The sequence below is a fragment of the Poeciliopsis prolifica genome, unplaced genomic scaffold (assembly GCF_027474105.1).
Source record: "Poeciliopsis prolifica strain line A6 unplaced genomic scaffold, Auburn_PproV2 SCAFFOLD194, whole genome shotgun sequence".
NCBI classification, from domain to species: Eukaryota; Metazoa; Chordata; class Actinopteri; order Cyprinodontiformes; family Poeciliidae; genus Poeciliopsis; species Poeciliopsis prolifica.
Genome location: NW_026562569.1, coordinates 1 through 20,904, shown reverse-complemented (window position 1 = coordinate 20,904; position 20,904 = coordinate 1). Strand labels below are relative to the sequence as shown.

The following is a 20,904-nucleotide window of genomic DNA, read 5'->3' as shown; positions in this document are numbered from 1 at the left end:
CCCCAAAATTGGACCTTCAATCCAAAATGGCTGACTTCCTGTGATACTTGCACTATGACATTAATTGTAAATTTTGAGCATCTTGGGGAGCTCTACAAGTGTACCAAATTTCATGTCTCTAGGATAAAGTAAGTGAATAGCAAAGGGTCCTTTGAAATTTGTAGGTGGCGCTATTGAGCCATTTTTTATGGGATTTTTGCAATGACCTTAAAATACAAAATTTTGAAACTCCCTTTACGCGTCCGCCAAGTTTGGTGAGTTTTGAAAATGATAAAGCCCCCAAAAAGACCCCTCTTTAGGGCAGAATAATAATAATAATAAGAAACAGTACAGAAACAATAGGCCTTCGCAGCGCTTAGCTGCTCGGGCCTAATAAGAAACAGTAGGAAAACAATAGGCCTTCGCAGCGCTTAGCTGCTCGGGCCTAATAAACAATAGGAAAACAATAGGCCTTCGCAGCGCTTAGCTGCTCGGGCCTAATTAAGATAAACTAGATCTTCTGTCAAGAAGAGTGACTACATTGAACTTGATGTCACATTATGACGTCTCTTTGCATGTTGCTGACAGGCATTTACCCAAATACCAGTGTTTTTTTTCTATTGCACACTGTAGAAAGAGTAACTAAAATTTCAACATTTATGCGAGTGATAAACTTCTCACAGCAACTATATGCTACTCAGACAAAGCTACACTTTAACTTTTTTAATATATTGTGTTCGAATACAACATATTTTGCCTTCTAATTCTCTTTTTATCTTGGTAAAAATAAACTACATTTACAAACTTTCGCTGCATGTTTTTAATTAATTTTGTTGGACTCAACATGTGACAACAAACTCAGTAACCCATGTGTAGAAAAGCTGAAGCTGAAGGTGAAACAAGATTTTCAGCTACATGATCTGTGAATTCCTCATGTGATATTCAATGCACGCTGGTTATCGAGCATTTCAACTCCAACTTCTGCCTCTCTACCCCGCATCCTTTTCTAACTTTAGAAAATCACTATTGACATGCAAAAATCATGACTGTTGTGAAACTTGTGAGTTGCATGCAGACACATGTAGCCACCAAACCTGACCACGCCCCTTGTCCCAGGTGAGTTCACAGCCAGAAACCAGAGGAGGCAAAGGTTCTCCAATCATCTTTTCATCCCAAAGAAGGTGAGAAACTTGAAACACTGATGCGTTTGCTCAGTGGGCTCTTTTTGCTGGTCAGGAAGTGTTTTTCTCATGCAACAAGAAGTTTCACCAAGATAATTTTGTAGCAGAGAAGCTCTGCGGGTGTGTTTGAGTTTGTTTAAAGATGCTTTGCTCCACAGGTGAAGTCACCTTTGGGTGGTGTCGGAATCTGCGGATTACCAGACGTGGAGATGAACACAGCTTAGCAAACATGAGGACATGGGATGGACAGGCAGCACACATGAATAGACTAGCTGCATCATTGTTTCACTGACAGAGACATTTGTGATGACAAATTTTAGACATGTACACACAACATCCGCACTGAACTATTATTTACATTATTTAGTGTCACTCCTAGCACTAAAAGAACTAGTAAATTCATAGCTTGTAACTTATATTTGATAGAAAATAATACACATATAAATACTTTTGTAGAAAAGTTCAAACAGCACAAAATAACCATTATTTATAAAAATGTATATTTATAAGCACTTCCACAGCATTTAACGCAACCTAAAAACATGCATAAAAAGGATATACAAATTAATGTAAACAAATAGCTTTTTATTGAATAAAATTAAAAATTAAAGGAAAAATACAACATTAAAAAGTCAACCACTTCAAATCCAAGATGAAATTGACAAAATATAAACACTGAAGTTTTTTTCCCTATAAACTGAGAACATTAATAAATAAGAACAAAATCTGTTTTTTTAAATAGTTTATTATATAAAGGAAGTAAAATGACAAAAATTAAATGTTCAAACCTTATGATCTGCATACATGCAGTTTATAAATCAATATATACATATTATGTTTCCTAACCTGCATAGCAAAAAGAAATAAAAAATAACTCTGATATCAATGTCCATCTGCTGAACTACTCGTTAAAATCCCTTGAACATTAATAAGTGGAATAAATACATAAACATTTGAATGATTTGTCAAGTAAGTGTTGTTTTCCGTGTTTTTCGGACGGCTCCTGAACGCATCTTGAGTGCAGATGCTGCAGAGCGGGGAGTGGCGAAGTTTTAAAACTGCTGGGAGTCTGATGACGGTGAAGGAGCCTCCCGTTTGTTTTTATTTTTTTTTTATAAATCAATCATTGTTGAAACTCTGAGGAGAGGATCGCAGAGGGATCTCTGAAGGATCTCCGGTAGGTTCAAGCTGATAGGCCTCACTTAACTTCGGTTGGTTTCATCCGTTGATGGTTTTAAACGTCAATTTCGTCCATCGACGATCTTTGTGGAGCTTCTAAGTTTGCGCGAGCGCTTTAGCTAAAATGTACCAACGGCTATTTTCAGATTTCAGTTCAACACAATAAAAAGGATACATAGCTGCAGACAGTTAAATGGGTTTATTGTTTAATTTACGAACATATGTCAGAGATGTCACTGTCAAAGTGAAATACAGTGGTGATTGTACAGAAAGTGTGGGATGAAATTCTGTTTAATTATGACAGTCGGGTGAATTTTTAGCTTCATTCATCCTGGTTTTTGATTTATGAATTCATTTCTGCTAATGTACGAAGACAACTTATCAGGAGATTAAAACTGTTTCCTCACTCGCTCCTTTCCATTCTTCAACTTTTGTTCCTGATGTATAGATTTTCAGTTGCTCTTCAGATGTGTATCTTTAGATATCTACATGTTTTCATAGGGTATATTTATTTATGAAGTATTACTACTCTCGAGTGCAATTTCTGGTCACTGAATCACGAATAAGAACGTCTTAACCAGAAATGCACCAGACACAAACGCACATCTACAATTTATGTTGAAGTGAGACCTCCTGTTTGAACACAATCTGTGTTCTAACGTTATCTTCTATGTTCCTTCTGGTGTATCATTTGGAAATTATATATATATATATAAATTTTAAAGATTTTTTTTCATTTTTCATCTGCCTTTTCTTCCTCATTTTCTTTCTCGTATAATTATTTTTTTGTCCTACATTCATTATGATCTTGAGCTTTTCTTTCTTTATTTTCATCTTTTTATTGATTCTCATTTTCTGTAACTTTCTGCTCACTGAATAAATATCAAGTATAAATTGAATACTTGTATTTTATAAAGTGTGAAAAAAATAATCAAAATTTAAAAATTTTAAGTCTGAAGATTTATTCTTTCTTTATTGTTTTAGCCAAAAAAAAGGTATTTTTTTTCTTCAATTCAAATTCAGTTCGATAATATTTAATTAATCCCAAAGGGAGATTAAATGTTGTTTTAACTCATGTCATCTAAGGTTCTTTGGAGGATCTACTGCAGCAGTCTGTGTTACAGTGGATCTGAAGAGGCCTCTGACTGTAGACACTCTGTTGGAAAGCAGTTTAAGGAAGAGGATGCTCAGGAATGTCGATAATTGTCTTGATTTTTGTTCTCCTTTGGCCTGTTGTCTCCAGAGGATTAGAAGATTTGAGTTTTGTTTAAGTTAGTTGTGGAATCTAGTGGAAACTGAATCTGTCCACATTTTGCTCAAAATTTTAGCTGGTAGAAAAGCTGATAAAAAAACAAAACTTTAAGCCAGTAATTAAAGTTCTTTTCAGTTCATTTTTATGTCTTGCAGTAATGCATGAAATGAAAGTTTAATGATTATTCAAATTAGCATAAAATGACCAGTGTTTTCCTGATGATAATGATGTTAATCCAAGTTTATTAGGTTATTCAGCGACCTCTGAATACATTAGCGAATGTATTCAGAGGTCGCTGGTTTCTAACTTTTATATTCTTCTCTTTATATGAATAATTCTCACTCACAAACCCAAAAGCTTCCTGCTGAACTGTCTTTGTGTTGCTCCTGCAGGCAGGATGGAGGCCTGCATGATGAAGCCAGAGGTCAAAAAGAAGCCGAAACCGGTGAGGAAACCTGCAAACATAAAACATGATCAGTTTATATTTATACAACATAAAAATGACTTCAACCGAGGTTATGATAGTTAAAAACAAACAAAATAACCGAAACGTTTTTATTAACTGAAATGAATAAAAGTGGCAATAAATAGGGAAAAACTATAATTAACTGTAACTATGTTGTGTATTTATACAACTTACTAAAACATACTCGAATTGCAGATATATGATCCTTCATTTATGTGTTTATAAATCTATTTATCAACCTTTTGAACTAATGTGACACAACTAGATTATGTTAGATGTTGGAAAATTGCAACGCTCTGTAATTCTGCTGGCGACGCTTATGCTAGTCTGCAAAAACAGCAAAAACGCCAGAATTATTTGTTGTTCAACAACAATGAAATAATTTTTTTGAAATGTGTGTTTTGGTGAGTATTCACCACCCAACAATTGTAAACATGATGACAAAACTTTGACCTGTTTGAGATCTGCACCCATAATTAACCAAAGTATGAAAAAACTAAAACTACTACTATAACTAATTACAACTAAACAATATTTAGCTGATAATAATACTAAAAACTAGCAAACACTCTAAAAAGAGACAAAAGTTACAACAAAATCAAACTGAACTGTAATGAGAAATTATCAAAACCCTGCTTCCAACATCATGATGTAATAAAAATGTTAATCTGAGCTCTGCTTCTATTAGTATTTTTTAGATTTACCATATATATTTTCAGCAAATTGATTAGTATAAGCAGCCAAAAAAATAATTTTTTGGAATAAAGAAAAATAATTTTTCAAAAAATAAGTTTAATAAATTATTGTAAGCTTGTTCTTTACAATAAGTGTTTGTTTTATTGCTTTCCACAATGTGAATTATAAACAATGATTTGCACATAAAAGCATGAAATACATGCATAAAATGAAACCTTAGCTAGTACGTAAAATATCAATTATAAACAAACTCTAATCTGTTGGTAAATAATTTAAGAAAAAAAATTGTTTTAAATATTTGCATGTCTATATTAAAATAAATGATTCCATTTTCTGTTTTATTAACAGTTTTTACTGTTTTTAATGTGTTTGCTGAACCTTCAAGTGGAATAGTGTGTCTCTGCTGGCAGCTTGGTGGCTTATGGCAACTAATAAAGTGTCACATTTCAGAGCAGTGATGAAATATCTCACAAATCAAACTTCCTGAACATGCCTCATGTGAGAGTGAGACAAACAAATCCTGGCTACACTAACATTACTCAAACTGAACCGACAGGTTTCTGGGATGTTCTGCATTCCCAGAGCCATGCATGTTTCTGCATGAACCTTTACAACATCAACGCCATTTCCTTTTATTTGTTCCTCTGATATACAAAGTTCACCCTTATTTTAAATGTGTATCTGTAGCTGGCTTTTCATTTTATTCACTCAATAATAAATGAATAGTTCATGGAATAAATAAAAGTATAATGAATGGAAAAGGGCAGAAAGAAGTATGAACATATAGCTGACCTATATTCACATAAAAAGAAAAAAGCTGTTCAGCTCAGAAGACAATTAAATGCATTTAAAATAGAAAATAACAAAAATGCAAAATAAAACACCAGTTTATCCAGTGCTGTATTGCTTCATCATAATTTTTTTTTTAAATGCAGAAAGATATTTAGATTCACTAACATCTTCAATTTAAATTAATTTTTCCACCATTTTCCTTCTGAATTTGTTTTTCTTTTCAGCTGCATGAGCTTCATACAAGCAATATGAACATTGCTTGGTAAAAATATTAGATGCCCTTACAATGTTGTACATTATGAATTGATAAACTTATATAAATATATTGGGTTATGACTCTTTGTTTCGCGATAGAGGGCTGGGATCTGAGAATATTTGAAATCAAACCGACACAACTCATTCAGTGATTTTGTTTTGTTTCCTCCAGCCTAAACCTCCTCCAAAGCCCTCAGAGGTAGAGCAATAAACTCAAGTCTTCCATTAACCTGTAATAATGAAAGAGCTTCTATAAATGGGCTTTATAATAAATCCCAGGATGTTAAAACCCTGAAACTTTGTTTTCAGGTCAAAAGAAACGAGGCAGAGAGAGACGTGAAGCCAGCTCCTCTGATGCCTCCTCGACCCAAAGATGCTGTGAGTTCAAAGTTTTACTCAAAGCTACAAAACACTTACATATGCTTGTTTCAATTTTAATTCTGCTTTATTAGAGTTTGTTAAAATCTGTAAACATGTGATTCAGTGACCGGCGTTGGAGCTTAAGTTGAATCTAAAACTAATCAAGCCTAAAGGAGGGTTTATGAACTCACCTGTAAAATCCATTGCTTATTCAGAAAAAGAACATTAACTTTAACAAGACATGCTTTATTTTTTTGTTACATCCTGATTTTAGTTTTTATGCAAAAGAGCAGTGAACTCAACCTACGCATCTGGACAAAGCATCCTATGCAAAATTAAACTCCACTTTTAGAGCTGACAAATCTTTTATATTTCATCACAATTTATCGTATGAGAATAATAGTTAACTCACAATTATTCTCATAGACATTACACATTTTTCCCCCTTTTTACATATTTTTAACAATAAAAACAGGAAGTTTTCAATGTAGATTATTCAAAAAACATGTCAGAAGTCTTACAATAATCCACTTCCTGATGACAACGTGACAGTACCAAGTTATGGTTTGTTCATTAAGGGAAAATGCTACATAAACCAAGCTGTCCCTGTGTGAAAACATAATCCTTCTGCCTTGCAAGTTGACGCAATTTGCTTTTTGTAATTTGTGTTTTAACAGCCAACAGAGTTCAGATCCACTGGTGACAAAAGTGACATTATCTAGATTTTCTTCATAAATATTGAAGTATTTTCTTTTATTTCTTTAGTTTTAAATTAATTATTGAACACTTTCTATAAAAATGTAATTTCTTACAAAATAATGACCATTTAGTGGATTAGGTTTGTAAACAGTGTGTTTAAAAGAACAAAATAAGGTGTTATTTTGTTTAAAGATGCTTAACAGTAAAATTAAAGTTAGAATGTTTAAAAATCTCCAACTGGGATTATTAATTGACCTATTAGTTATTTTTCTCTGCAGGAGCTGACTCACACAGAATACAGAATAAAAAAAGCAGCAGCCTCAAACAGCGAGGTATTTATAACTTTTAAAATAAAATATTTCAAGAAATTTTATGTGAAGAGAAAATTGTGTTAAAACTGTGAGACGCACTGATATAGTCTAAAAAATATCTTATATTTATGTATTTCATTGAGTTTAATTCTGGGTATGTATATTCATGTAAAACAATTTGAATGCTGCTAAATATTTTGATATTTATTATCAGTTCAAATAGTTACAAAAATATGGGTATAAATTTAATCTCATTTGAATAAAATGCGCTTTATGAGAACGTTATTTCTGGTCATTTTGAAGGAAGTTTTCCTGTTTAAAACTCAGGCGTTTACAATGTTTTGCACCCCTGAGAGTCAAAGTGAAAGTGAAGACTCCAAAAACCCACCAGTTACTCTTTCATCACAGTGTGCAAGGAGAAAGGACTTGTCTCAAACAAATATCGACTTCTCATCTTTAAAGAAATGAGAATTTCATTGTTTAGACAGCATAACAGACAAGATGTTTGGTGCAAATCAGATACAGAGTTCCTGGGAAAAAAAGCTCATGGAGGTAGAAATGTCTTGGCCTGGATTTGCTTTGCTGCAACAGAATTTATGATGCTTCTCAAATCAGCATCATAAAATTCACCATGCACACACTGTCTGCAAATCCTTATAAAGTCTTTTATTTGGCATTAAAATGTCTTTAAAGAAGTAAGCTGGTCTTAAATTTAGTCTTTGTAGGACTGTTTAACTGTATAAACTATACACTTCTTTTTCTAGTGGGACTTTTCTATCAGGCATAAGGTTGAATCACATGTAAACGTCCTCATTGCGTTCTGTAACTCACTGCTAACATGCTGTTGCTAGCTGGCTAACTAGCTTGTTTTTGCCAGGTGGCTGGACCAAATTTATGCATTTCTTTGGAGATTTAGTTCTTACATTTCATTCATAATGCTCTTTAAAAGGTCTTTAAAAGTCTTAAATGTGTTTTGGGAAAACCTGCAGAAACTCTGTCTTCAGTTGGAAAACAGATTTTTGTTTATATCTTTGATTTAAGAAAAAGTTAAGTCAAAAGAAATTTACCTGCTTCACGTCACTTTTCAGGCATAACTTAACAGGTTACATGTCAATATTCTGTTATTAACTAAGTGAATATTTAATGGACTGTCCTGATTTCTTTCATGACTGTATAGTCTTGCTATAATAATAATATTAATCTTGAACAATATCCAGAAGATTCTTATTTTTGTTTTTTTTTTAAATATATTTTATTAGCTGAATGGCAGCATCCAGCAACAATATACCAAACTAAAACCGTCTGAAACTGCTGCTGCTTCGCAGAGACTCGCAGGAAATGTATAAAACAGTCAGTTCATTCTTAAAAAACAGCTTCACAACTTCAGATTTAGACTTATTCCTATTTTTATTCTTATTTACATGTGATTCAGCAGTTTGGTGAAGGAGCTTCTTAAAGTTTCACATATCTTCCATCTTTTATTTACTCTTCTTATTTGGGCAGGAACCAAAAGCAGCAACGAGACCCAGTGAACCCAGAAAGGTATGAATTTACCGAACAGAGGCGCATTCATATCAAATCCTGACTTGTTTATTTAATAACGTTTTAAATAAAATGTCTTCTTCTTTCCCACCAGACTTCCAGACAAACTGACCAAACAGAAGCTGCTGCAGATGATATGGATTTCAAGCGGGTATTTACCTGCAGCTTCAAAGCGCCAGCTCCCAGCTGTCTTACAAACAGCATTCATAATGTCTTCTTCTGTGCTTTTTTTTGGTAGAGCAATAAGTGGGAATGTTTCGACGCAGCCAAAAAGAAAACGCCAACATTTACAGTAAGCACATGTTGCTTACTGTAAACAACATTTACAGTAAGCAACATTTGCTTACTGGAAATTCACAAAATTTCCTGTTTGTGAATTAAAAAGAGGGCATTGATTTATATAAGCATTATGTTTTGTGAAAGATTGTGTAGTTGAAAGCACTAAAATTAACTTTTAAGATATGAAAATAAAAGAAATCTGCTCAATACTACACATGCAAGATTTTAAGCAACAAAGAAGTCCTTGTTTTGTTTTAGAAAATTAATTTTGTTTATACAAGATGATAGTAAGTGTATTGCACAATTGCATTGTTAAAAGACAGGCATGTACTTTCCACATTTAGAGGTTTAGAGGTAAATTGTTCTTCTTTTTAGGGTAAGTAGGCCAGCTCTTTCTTTATTGGGCCAAGGATAATTGGTGGCAATTAAGGTACAATAAATCTGAGTGGAAAAGCAGAAACCTGGATTGTGTTTGAAAATCTCTTTCAAATAATTATAATAGAAAGTGTCTATCTGGGTCTTTGCTGTCAGGCAATAATTACTCATATTTTTAATTTATGGTCAGGGATCAAAAACAAACCTTCAAACGACTGCAAGCCTCGTTTTGGACACCCTGGTTTTAGGATAACCCTTTTCCTGGCATTTAGGCTTTTTTGTACTTCTTTAACACATCTTTTAAACTTTATTGATTCTTGCAAAGTATTTATTTATTTTTTGGTTTGGAGACTATTTTACTCAATTTTATGTGGAAAAAGCATCTGAACTCTAAATAAAAACACTCATGACCAGTGGTGATTTTTGCATGAATGTTGCCCTGGGCAGGCCCCGCCTTCTGCTGCCTCCTAACCAATCAAAATGCAGGAAACCTTTCAAATTCTGGGTCAGATCAAAATGTTGTTCAAACCTGCACAAAACATGTATAATAACCTCCATAATCCCAGCCCACACATTACTAACTTCACGCATTTAAAAGGTTTTCAAGACTGACAAATAAATATACTTTAGAAAAAAGGTTTTATCCCTCCACCTGTTTTAGTGCCGCCCTGGGCAACAGCCCAAACCAAAAATCGCTACTGCTGATGACTGGGATCTGCTCCAGGGAGACAATAGCAAAGAGAAACACAATGCAGAACACAAACCGGTACAGTCCAACACAAACCAGTTCTGCTTCCGCTCTTTCAAAGTCTTCATGTCATATTGATGACAAGTGAAGGGGAAGAAATGTCTTTTTAAAAAACACGACTGGAAAGAGATATAGATCCCACTTCTTCCTTTTTTTATAGAACACAAATATTGATATTATCCTCAAATTACCTTGTGTGGAAACATTAAATATAACTGTTTTTTATTCTCTGTGTTATCAGGAGAACGGAGGTCTCCTCGCTGAAATGTTTTGCAAAACACCCAAGGAGAAATCATCCTCTCCTGCCCTGAAGGTAAAATCATGAATGCCAAAATATAGCCTTATTATGAAGTCGTTTATTTAAACCTTTCACTGTAAAGTCTATTTCTTTAAGTTTAAGAATATGCATCACATCATAAGTGATGTAAAAAGTTACATCGCTTCAGTTTTGTTTCTCCTTCTTATAAGCTGTTTTCACTTCTATTCATTCTCAGGTCAGAAAAGCAGAAAGTGATTCTGAAGATGTGGAGAAAGAAGAAGAAGAGGAGAAAACATGTGAACCAACCCACGTAAGCACAGGTTCAATAACTGAGGCAGTATGTTTCATCAAGCATTTTATCACTTCATTAAGTAAATTCATGGAAAAAGGCCAGAGCTCCTTGTGTTTATCTATAAAATACAAGAACATGTGTTTTAAACCTGCAGAAGGTGGAATTATGGTGGAAATGTGTTCAAATGTGTAGCTGTGATTAAGACACACAGTGGCGTTTTAAACATGCAGCGGCTTTATGATTCTCTTCCTCTGAAAGAAATCTTCCAAATTTTCCACATTCCCGACACTTTTTAACCCGTTGAGGATGTTGTATAAAGTTGAAAATGATTTTATTCAATATTTGAATTTAATTCAGATATGCTTCTTGTTTTCCCTTTTTTTTGTTTTTTTTTCTTCCTTGCTTGCTTTTTTGCTCAGTTTTTCTCTTTGCTTCCTTTCGTTCTTTCTTTTTATGCTCCTTTCTTTCTCGTTTGCTTTTTCCTCCGACAGTTATTTTAGAAACTGATGGGTAACATTAACCCGTCAAATCAACATGTTTCCTCTCTCACCGATTCCCTGCAGGATACCGTGGCTGTCGGTCTGAAAGTCTCTGGTTTTTGTTTCCAGGATGCCGTTTCCGACTCTGACATCTCGGCCAGCACCGAGAACTTATCTGACAACAAGCAGGTCAGTGAGGGAAAAACCCAGGAAACAATAAACTCACATCAAACCTCCTGGTTTATCCTCAAGCTTTTATTCTGACGTTTCATCAGGAGAAAGCTGGAGGTCTGTTCAGTGGACTCCTCAAAAAGACGCCCAAAGAAGAAAAGACTGAGACTCCAGTAAGCGGTTGTTGTTGTCCAATGTTTTATAAAGTCTTATAAAACATATATAAAACCTTTTGAATGACTTTCTGTTTCAGGACAGAGAGGCTCAGAGGGATCCGTCAGCCAGCTGTGAAGACCTGGCTGAGAATAACAAGGTCTGGATCTCAACACCTTCAGTCTCCTCATCTCAAAACGTTTACTGACTTTCAGTGTCGTATTTATAGGAGAAAAACATTTTCAGCAACAAGTTTAAGAAAACACTGAAGCCAGCAGCAGAGGGCGCTAAAGCAGAGACACAGGTACTGCAGCGTCATCAGATGTAAACAAAACTCCTGATTCTGGGTTTTTCTTCACCGTTTTCTGCTTCTGCCTGCAGGACATGGACACTGACAGACGACTGTCCGCCAGCAGTGAGGACCTGACCGGCCCAAAGGTTTCCATTTCATTAAACCACTTCCTCTCGTTTTTTAACGTGAACATGGGCTGAAAACGTTTCTTCATTCATTATCTGAACAGAAACTATAAACGTTTGCAGTTTTCTTTAAGCTTTAAACATTTAATACACTGCAAAAACACAAAATGTTACCCACTAATTTTGGTCAATTTTATTACACTTGAAATAAGACAAACTAATTAAACCTAACTTTTTATAATGATTTGAGTAAACAAGACATTTTTCACATTTTAAGTTAATCTATCTGCCAAGGGAACTAGTTTTTTTGTTTTTTTTTAACAAATATTAAGAAATTATTTACTTAAAACATACTTCTATTTCTTACTGAAAAGTTACTTTTAAGTTAATCGTATTTGAATTTTTTCTAAGATATTTGCACTAGAAACTAGACAAAAATGACTTGGTCAGATTTTGTGTTTTTGCGTTATTTGAGTTGTACATTTTTTTACAGTTGTATGTTTTATGAGATTTTTGACTTAAACCTCATAAAACACATTGAATCCACATAATTATACGATTTATGTCATAAATCTCATAGCTACTGAGCAGCTTTTACCTTAAATACTAAATAAACTAAATTATTGTAATGTGGATGAGACCAGCTGCTGCTAAAGCTGATTTAATATCCTAAGTCTATTAATATTATTGGATTAATAAATGTGACAATGTTGCTCTTGCACCTCCTATAAGCATAAACATGAATATGGGTCACATTAATCATTTCAGCTGTAGTTTAAATTGCAGCAAATAGTTGAAATTGGAGAGTAGTAGGAGAAAGTGATCAGTTTATCCTCCTGCAGTTTAAATATGTGGCTACAGAGATAACTCCATGATTACTGTTGAGTCCAATTCAGTTTTTCATTAAATTAATAGACAGAAATTATGTTTGTCTGATTGCAGGAGAAAAAAGGAGGCCAGGCTGGAATATTCAAAAGATCTTCAAGCTTTGACAACCTGCTGGACGAGGTCAGTTAAACGAACACCTGAACTTCACTTCTTCTCCTTTTAAAACCAATCAATGTGTTTTTCCTCCAAAGTTTGAAAATCAAACACGCTTCGCTTTGAATCCACCTTCTAGATCTGGTTGTTTTTTTCTATTTTTAGGACAAAAATATTTTCAGCGGCATGTTTAAGAGAAGTCCGAAGCCTGCAGAGGAGGTAGAATAAACATTTTTGTTTCTTCATCCAGATTTTAATCTCTGTTGTGTCTTTAGGGCTCAAATGCGACCGGCGAAAACGGAACCTTGTTTGGCAGCACTGAAGATCTGCTGGAGGCAAATCCAGCAAAAGTAAAAGAAAATTTAATCAAAATTAAAAGTTTGACTTAATTTAGTTTCTCATCACAAATATTCACTTTCTTTTTATATGGAATTATCTTTTGCTGCAGGAGAAAACGGGAGGACTTACAGGCTTCTTTAAAAAGTCGCCTAAACCGTCTCCGCGCTCCGTTGCTACTGAGGTGATGAAATCATTTAAAGCAGCAAAAGTGTTTATTTTATTCGTAAAACCTAAACTGTTCATCTCTGATGTTCAACATATTTATTCTTCTTTAAAATAGACACTTTGAGCTCAACGGGGAAACAATCCTGCCAATATAAAGCCAGATTTATACGTGATATTCATGAAAATATTGAATTTCTATTGTATAATCTGTAACATGGGAAAATATATTTTTATAAGTGAAATAATCTGCCAAAAGAACTCGAACTTTTTTTTAATCAATATTAAGAAATTATTTTCTTAATAAAGTTTCTATATCTTGCTGAAAAGTTACTTATCAATTAGTTTTCTCTCATTTTAAGTTTATAAAATGAGCAATATATTATAAAAAAATTTAATGTTGAAATGATTTTTCTCTTTTCCAGGATCCGCTGACGAAGCAGCTGTCGTCCAGCTGGGACAGCCTGACTGAGGCTGGGAACGTAAGAGCCAGAGCCTGAAACCTTTGACTAGACCAAACATTGACAATCCCTTTAGTCATTTCTGCTCCTGGAGCTTCACAAAACATGTAGCTTTATTTTCTTAAACTGTTCAGATCTGAGGATTAAAGTGAGTTTAAATCCAAACATTTAAACCAGAGTTAAGATATTTTCTGAGCTTTTTCATGAAAACTGTATTTTACGTTTGTTAATTCACTAAAAATATACAAATATTTGAGTATAATCTCAAGGTTTTGTCTATATTGTATCATTTTGTTTGAATTTTACTTAAAATGATTAAATGTTTCTTTTTAAAGGACGACAGCACCTCTCAACAAGAATTATCAGCCAGTACAGATAATCTTTGTACCACGAAGGTAAATCCCTTAGATTTCACATCTTAACACTTTTTTCCCTCTTAATTTAAACCTTCATGTTTATGAAACAGGAGAAAAAAGCCGGGCTGTCTGTGATGTTCAAACGAACGCCTAGAAATACGGAGCAGCAGGTAAAAACAACCTAATTCTATAAATAAATATAAATATTCTGCTACTGCTAGTAACAATCGAAATGTTTAAAACTAATGATTTTAGTTTTAAATCATTAGTTAATTAGATTCATGCCACATGGAGTAATACAAAGACCCGGCTGTTCATGATCAGTTCTGTCTATTTATATTAATGGTAAGTTGAGTGGAAGGAAAAAATGTGGTGGAAAAAGTTGTACAAACAATGTGGCAAACAGAGTTTATAAAGATAAAAAACATTTAAGAGTTTTTGTATTAAAATCCTTTATTGCTCTTTGACAATATTTTTTGGTTTGGGTTTTTTCATTATCTGTAAACCTTGATGATCAAATTAAAAAAAATTTACACCTGAAATTAATTTACATAAGATTTTAGTTTTGACTTTTTGTTGAATTTTGAGAATCTCGAGTTTGATTTGAATTGCAGAAAATAAAATAAAAACAAGTTAATATTGAATAAAATCCTATATAAATCTAAAATTAAGCAGTTTTATGTTCCAGTTACCCGATGATGTTTTTGTTTCTTTTTTTGTTGGTTTGCAGGAAGGTGAAGACGCGGCGCCACCTGCTGGACGCGGACTGAGTTGCAAGAGAAGCATAAAGGAGAAACGAAGAGCAAGTTATTTTTTACTTTGTCATTTCTAAGTTGCAGAACAATAAACTGAGTTTGGAGTTATTTATAGTGACGAAATGTAAAATTTTCTTGAAGTTTTATTTTGTTCTTGTTCACGTTTGATAGGTTGTGTCTTTTCGAGTCAAGAAAACTCTTCCCAGAATGTCCAAAGAGGTATTTTCTGCTTAATGTTGGGTTTGCATATGAAACTGACTTAATTCGTTCCTACAGACAGATTAATTTATTTAACAGTTTTATTTTTATCTATTCAGGAATCCAGTGAAATGCCTCCTATTGAGGAGAGCGTCGAGATGGAGGATCTGAACTCTCCACAGGTCAGAATAAATTAATTTCCATAAGTTATTAATAAATAAATGATTTATTTTCTCATCTTTATTATAATATTTACATATAACTCCACATCCTAAGCATCTTTAAAGGATTATTTTCTTATTCTGGATTTTATTGCCACAAATAAAGAATTAAAAAGGAGGTTTTTTCAGTAGACTGATGGATTCCTTTACTGATTAAAGGATGTTGGAGTTTTTAGCTGAAATTATTTCAAACTGAAAGTTCCTGTTTGACATTATGAACCTTTAAAATGTTTTACTGTTTCTTCCTGCATTATTTCAGTATTGAAACAGAACTTAAACAGCATCTCTGATTGAATGAAAATCCAGATTGTCAGAGCCAAAATATTTTCCTTTTATGAGAATAAGACATATTTGTGTGTTTTTCTGATTGAAAACAAAAGAACCTCCATAAACTTGAACTATTTGTAAATCAGGAGAGCACGGTGGAGGTGGCCGGTGGAGATGGCAGCATATCCCACTGAAGAAAGCGTGACCAGATGGAGCAGGTGGGATTAAACCAGGGTGTTAAATAACGGAGCAGTTTGTCTCCAGATTAACAGAAGCTTCTGCGTTTGCAGGAGAACAACGAGCTGATGGAGTGGTGGAACTCGGTTGAAAGGTTGATATCAGACTGGTTTGAATTGAACATAAATCTGGTTCCGTGTTTGTTTCTTGTTCTCTGATGGATTTGAGCCGCTGGTTTCCAGGTTGGACCGAGTGGAACGAGACCTCAAATTTCCAGGAGGAAGATGAGCAAATGTAAGAACTTCAAAGGAAAAGACTTATTTTACTGGGATTACATTTACAGGCTTTATTCCTTGTCCCATTTTTTAAAATGTTGCATTTCTCTGTCCATTTGTGCATCCGTCCATTCAGAAGTTTAATTTACAAAAATGATTGTATTAGGGCCAGGATAAAAAAATGTAAAAAATGTATAAAACTACATGAATAAACTCATGATATTACAAGATTTAAGTCACACAACTACAGGAATAAAGTAGAAAAAAAAATACCAAAATAAAGACAAAATATTATGAGAATAAAGGAAAAAATAATAATAAGGGAATAAAGTTTTAAAAATTACAAGATGGAGTAAAAAAAGAATAAAGTTGTGTTATGACTATTCTCATCAATACTCCGTCATTTCTGAAGACGCTTCAAAAACATAAAATTTACTGAAATCTATAAAGTAGTGATTCAGTCCAACCATGTGATCAGATTCAAAGTGAGTTGAATTCATTTGTTTTTTTAAGATAAATTCATCAACAAAAACAACCTATAAAAATAAGTGTAATATTTTGATCAGAAGCTAAATTAAGTCAAAATGTTCATTTTATTGGCCAAACAACAAAATAATGTGTCAAATCTGCAGTTTTGATTTATTTGTTCCTGTGAAACTCCTTCCATTTCCATCCTGATGTTTTGATTTGTACTTTCTGTCTGCAGTGCGATGGAGCAGGCAGCCGATCGAGTTACATGGCAGCCCGTGTTTTCGTTCACCTTTTCAACCAGCGGGGGGCGTCCTTGCAGCACCACATCCTGGAGCTGTCGATGGCCGACGCCGCAGACGAGTTCCACAAGAAGACGGGACGGCCGCTGTGGGAGGGGGCGTGGCCAGCGTGGCGGGCAGCGTGGCGACCATCACCGGCCTCATCCTGGCTCCGTTCACCTTCGGGGCGTCGATCATCGTCACGGCGGTGGGGATCGGCGTGGCGACGGCCGGCAGCATCACGTCGGCGACGGCCAACATCACAGACACCGTGCACTCCAACATGGACCGCAAGAAGGTGGAGAAGATGATCCAGGGCTACCAGGAGGAGATCCAGGACATCAGGAAGTGCCTGGAGTTGTTCAGGTGAGGAAATTATTTTAAAATATCAAAACGGAAACTATTCCCCTGAAAACATGGTGGGAAAAATCTATTAAAAAGTCCATTAAAACTCTGAAGACCTCCAGAAAACTGAAGAGCAATCGCTTTTCTGGAAATGACACGAAGCTTTTTATGAACTGTGTGATGCTGTGATGGAGCCGGCTGCAAACCGTCCAAACAAACAAATATCTTGTTTATTGACACTTTATGACAACTAACTTTTCATCAGGAAATAGCAGCTTCTCTAAGTAAATTATTCCTTAATGTGGACGAAAAAGTTCCAGTTCTGATTGCAGGTTAATTCATTTTTCCTGCTTTAATTGAAACAATCTGCCAGTTGAACTAGTTTCCTTTTCATCAACACTAGTTGATGAAAAACTATTGAAGCAACGATAATCGCTTCAAATTATTGTGGAAACAATCTCCGTATTTTGCTGAAATACAAATGATAAGAATGTTTTTGCGCTCAACTTTTTATGAACACTCATGAGTGTTTCCATTAAGATGATTTATTTTCATTTCATTTTTCACATTTCTACGGTTAAAGGAAACGCAGCTGCTAATCGTCTGGTGTTGTTGCTTCCCGTTGCAGGAGGGCATGAACACCCTGGAGGAATGGGATTTTGAGAAATACTCAGAAAGTGCCGCCAAAAAGGCTCTAAACCACAACATCAAACACGTGATGAAGGAGGGCGGCCGGGCGGGGAAAGCCCTCATGATCAACACCGATAAACTCATCAGCACCGTTCAGGTTCTGGGCGCAGCCGGCGGCGCCGCTAAGGCCGTCCAGGCCGTCAGCGTCACCACGGGCGTCATGTCCGCCCTCTTCCTCGCCCTGGACATCTTCTTCCTCGCCAAAGACTCCCACAAACTCCACAAGGGAGCCAAGACCAAGTTCGCCGCCAAGATCCGGCAGGTGTGCAAAGACCTCCAGGAAGGCCTGCTGGAGCTGAACAAGGTGAAGACGCAGCTGCAGAAGACGATGGACGGCATCGAGGTGGAGGAGTACGAGGACGTCGAGGAGGTGGAAGACGAGTTTGAGTCCGACCCGAAGAAACTGGCAGAGCTAGAGCAGGAGATTGACTTCCTGGAGGAGAAACTGGACAAAAAGGAGGAAGAGGTGGAGCCGAAGAACAGCAAAGAGACGACGACGTCGGATATCTTTAAAATAAAGAAAAAGGAAGAGAAGATTGTGGAGAAAACTGAAGAAATGGAGGAGAAAAAGGACGATGAGGAACCAAAGAAGAAAGAATCAATGTTGGACATTTTTAAAATAAAGAAAAAGGAAGAGAAGAGCGCGAAGGAACATGAAGTGGAGGAAAAAGAGGAAGAGGTGGAGGCGAAAAAGAGCAAAGAGACGACAGCGTCGGATATCTATAAAATAACGAAAGAAAAAAAAGAGGAGAAGAGCATGAAGGATAAAGATGTGGAAGTAAAAAGGGAGGATGAGGAGCCAAAGAAGAGCAAAGAGTCGGTGTTGGACATTTTTAAAATAAAGAAAGAGAGAAAGGAAGAAAAGAATGCAAAGGAACAAGAAGTGGAGATAAAAAACAAAGGTGAGAAAATATCTGAGAAGGAAAATGAAACAAGTGTGAAAGCAGAAAAAGACGTTTAAAAAAAACAATTTGAGAAAGGAAGCAAGAAAGAGAAAGAAACTGGGACCCAAACGTCACCTGGAAAGACTAAAGAAGAACCGAACAAAACCCCAGAAATCAAAACGAAGCCTGAAAAAGAGCAGAAAAACAACGATCCAACATGCAGAGGAGGAGAAAACCCAGAGGAGAACTGAGACATCAAGGAGACACAGCAGCCGGAGCGAGAAAGACAGAAAAACACGAGAAAGGAGGGAGGAGAGGGGAAATCACCACAGAGACAGAGAGAGCTGGAGGAGGACAGGAGGGGAGGAGACGGGACGAAAAGACTCGCATCGAAGCCACAGAGACCAAGAGTCTCCGAGGAAGACGAACCATCGTGTTAGGGAGAATGAAGAGCGGAGCGGCAGAGTGGAGAGCGCCCGGAGACGCTTCGATAGAGCCGCCGGAGACCAGCAGCAAGAGGAGGAGAGGAGAGGAAGTGGCAGGGAGCCGGGGCACAAAGGATCCAGGTCCAAATACTACGCCCTGAGGCACGACGGCCTGAACATCTAAACCAGAGTTTAGAAGAAATGATCACACTAAACCAAACTTTCAATAAATATGTAATAAATATTTTTTTTTTTTAGAAAAGTTGCGTACTGCAGCTTTAAGGGCAGCGGGCTTTTTGACTGACTTAAACATTATGTGTCGACACTGAACTTCTACAAAATACTGAGGCTTTTTAACACTTTAAATTTTAAAGTTGTTTCAGTTCCTCAGAAAAACAGTTTATAAGTAAAAATCATCACTTTTTTTAAAAAATTCATAATATAACAACGGTTTAATTTCAGTTTTAAGAAACGGCACCGGTGAGGTTATATTATGAATCTTCAGACACAAATAAAAACCAGAAACATTTTTAATAAGTCTTCAAAGGTTTTTTTTTACAATAACAAAGTTTGATCCGCCACAACTATGTTTGAGTTTTTCACTTTTTTCCACTTTTCTCTGAAAATATTGTTTTCAAGACTTTCAAGACGTTTGAGTGAGAAACATGGAGTCTGTTGCTGTTTGTATCGCTGCTGCTTTTGGGGTAAAACTACAAATATTTAAATGCTTATTTGTAAACAAAATGCTGCTTATAGGTTCATATCCTAGTTGTGTTTCTTTTATATTATTTTCACTGTCAGCTGTTTTATATTCGGTTGCTATAAAAACCGACCCGAAAGCTTCAACAGGTTGAAACAGGTTTAACCAGACATCGCTTTTTCATTTCAAATGGGATTTCTGCTATTTTAAAATGTTTTTATTCAGTGTTTATATATCCATATATATATAAATTTGTTTTTATATGATGCTGGTTACTTACTGAACAAATAAAATATGTTTTTTAAAAAATTGTTCGAGGGGTTTTTAATGTCTATGAGCAGTAAAGTAAACGGCCGCTAGGGGGAGCCAGAAAGCTTAAAATTGACGAGACAGACTGGTTGGTGGTTTCTGGGCTTTTCAATGCAAACAGCTGTCAAATTCAGATTATAAATAATAATTTTAATTTTTTTTCTTAATCTTAACCATGCTAATTCTGAAATTATTTTAACTATTTTCCCCAGAGTTTATTTCTTAAGAGCTAAATAAAACTTGTTCTGTTGATCACCGTCATGTTGCACTTCCTTCTGCCAACACAAGAGGGTGCTGCTGCCCCGCATTTCAAATCACAATCATTTTCAAACATGCGGAAAAATGATCTTTACTTTAACTTAAAATAATGGTAAGAAAATTATTATTTAAATGTAAATTATTTACATTTAATAATTATCTAAAAATCATATCAAAAAAGTTCAGATCAAGTTTAATAAAATATAATTGATCACATCTGTATATCTTCTTTTATGATCTTGTCAAGAAAGCTTCTGAAACAAACCAACCATTTGATCAGATAATCTTATCAGATTATTTTGTTTGTCCTCCACTTTAAAGTCATCTGAACTTCTAATCAGAGTGTGTAAATATGGGCCCTGAAGGAACAAACAGGGGAAACTTTCTTTACATTCAGGTTGGGGCTTATTTACTAAAGGTGATGCTTTTTTTACTTTTTCTTATCTCAGGAAAAGTTTTAGCGCTGC

General features: G+C 35.2%; 2 protein-coding genes across 2 annotated transcripts; both read left to right on the top strand.

Moving 5' to 3' along the window:
- Positions 1-2,236: 2,236 nt before the first annotated feature.
- LOC129356795 (uncharacterized) lies at positions 2,237-15,819 on the top strand. The gene is made up of 25 exons (XM_055026345.1): positions 2,237-2,337; positions 3,984-4,036; positions 5,973-5,999; positions 6,110-6,178; positions 7,138-7,191; positions 8,674-8,712; positions 8,807-8,863; positions 10,356-10,427; positions 10,609-10,683; positions 11,274-11,333; positions 11,420-11,488; positions 11,569-11,628; positions 11,698-11,772; positions 11,850-11,906; positions 12,828-12,893; positions 13,032-13,085; positions 13,142-13,216; positions 13,315-13,386; positions 13,793-13,849; positions 14,164-14,223; positions 14,295-14,354; positions 14,915-14,986; positions 15,111-15,158; positions 15,257-15,319; positions 15,772-15,819. Exons 2-25 carry the CDS (start codon positions 3,989-3,991, stop codon positions 15,817-15,819), a joined length of 1,437 nt encoding a protein of 478 aa, XP_054882320.1. The 5' UTR covers positions 2,237-2,337; positions 3,984-3,988.
- Positions 15,820-16,787: 968 nt separating this feature from the next.
- On the top strand, positions 16,788-20,158 carry LOC129356788 (apolipoprotein L6-like). Its single transcript, XM_055026337.1, is given in 5 exon segments — positions 16,788-16,809; positions 16,812-16,922; positions 16,925-17,186; positions 17,366-17,378; positions 17,803-20,158. Coding segments are annotated over 5 exon segments (1,428 nt in total). The 3' UTR covers positions 18,823-20,158.
- Positions 20,159-20,904: the final 746 nt, after the last annotated feature.

Excerpts from the sequence above, each read along its gene's own strand:
- LOC129356795 (XM_055026345.1), top strand. The coding sequence starts at position 3,989 with ATGGAGGCCTGCATGATGAAGCCAGAGGTCAAAAAGAAGCCGAAACCG. Across the intron at positions 7,192-8,673 it reads CAGCAGCCTCAAACAGCGAG|GAACCAAAAGCAGCAACGAG; the intron begins GTATTTATAACT and ends TTATTTGGGCAG. Across the intron at positions 15,159-15,256 it reads TTCCCAGAATGTCCAAAGAG|GAATCCAGTGAAATGCCTCC; the intron begins GTATTTTCTGCT and ends TTATCTATTCAG.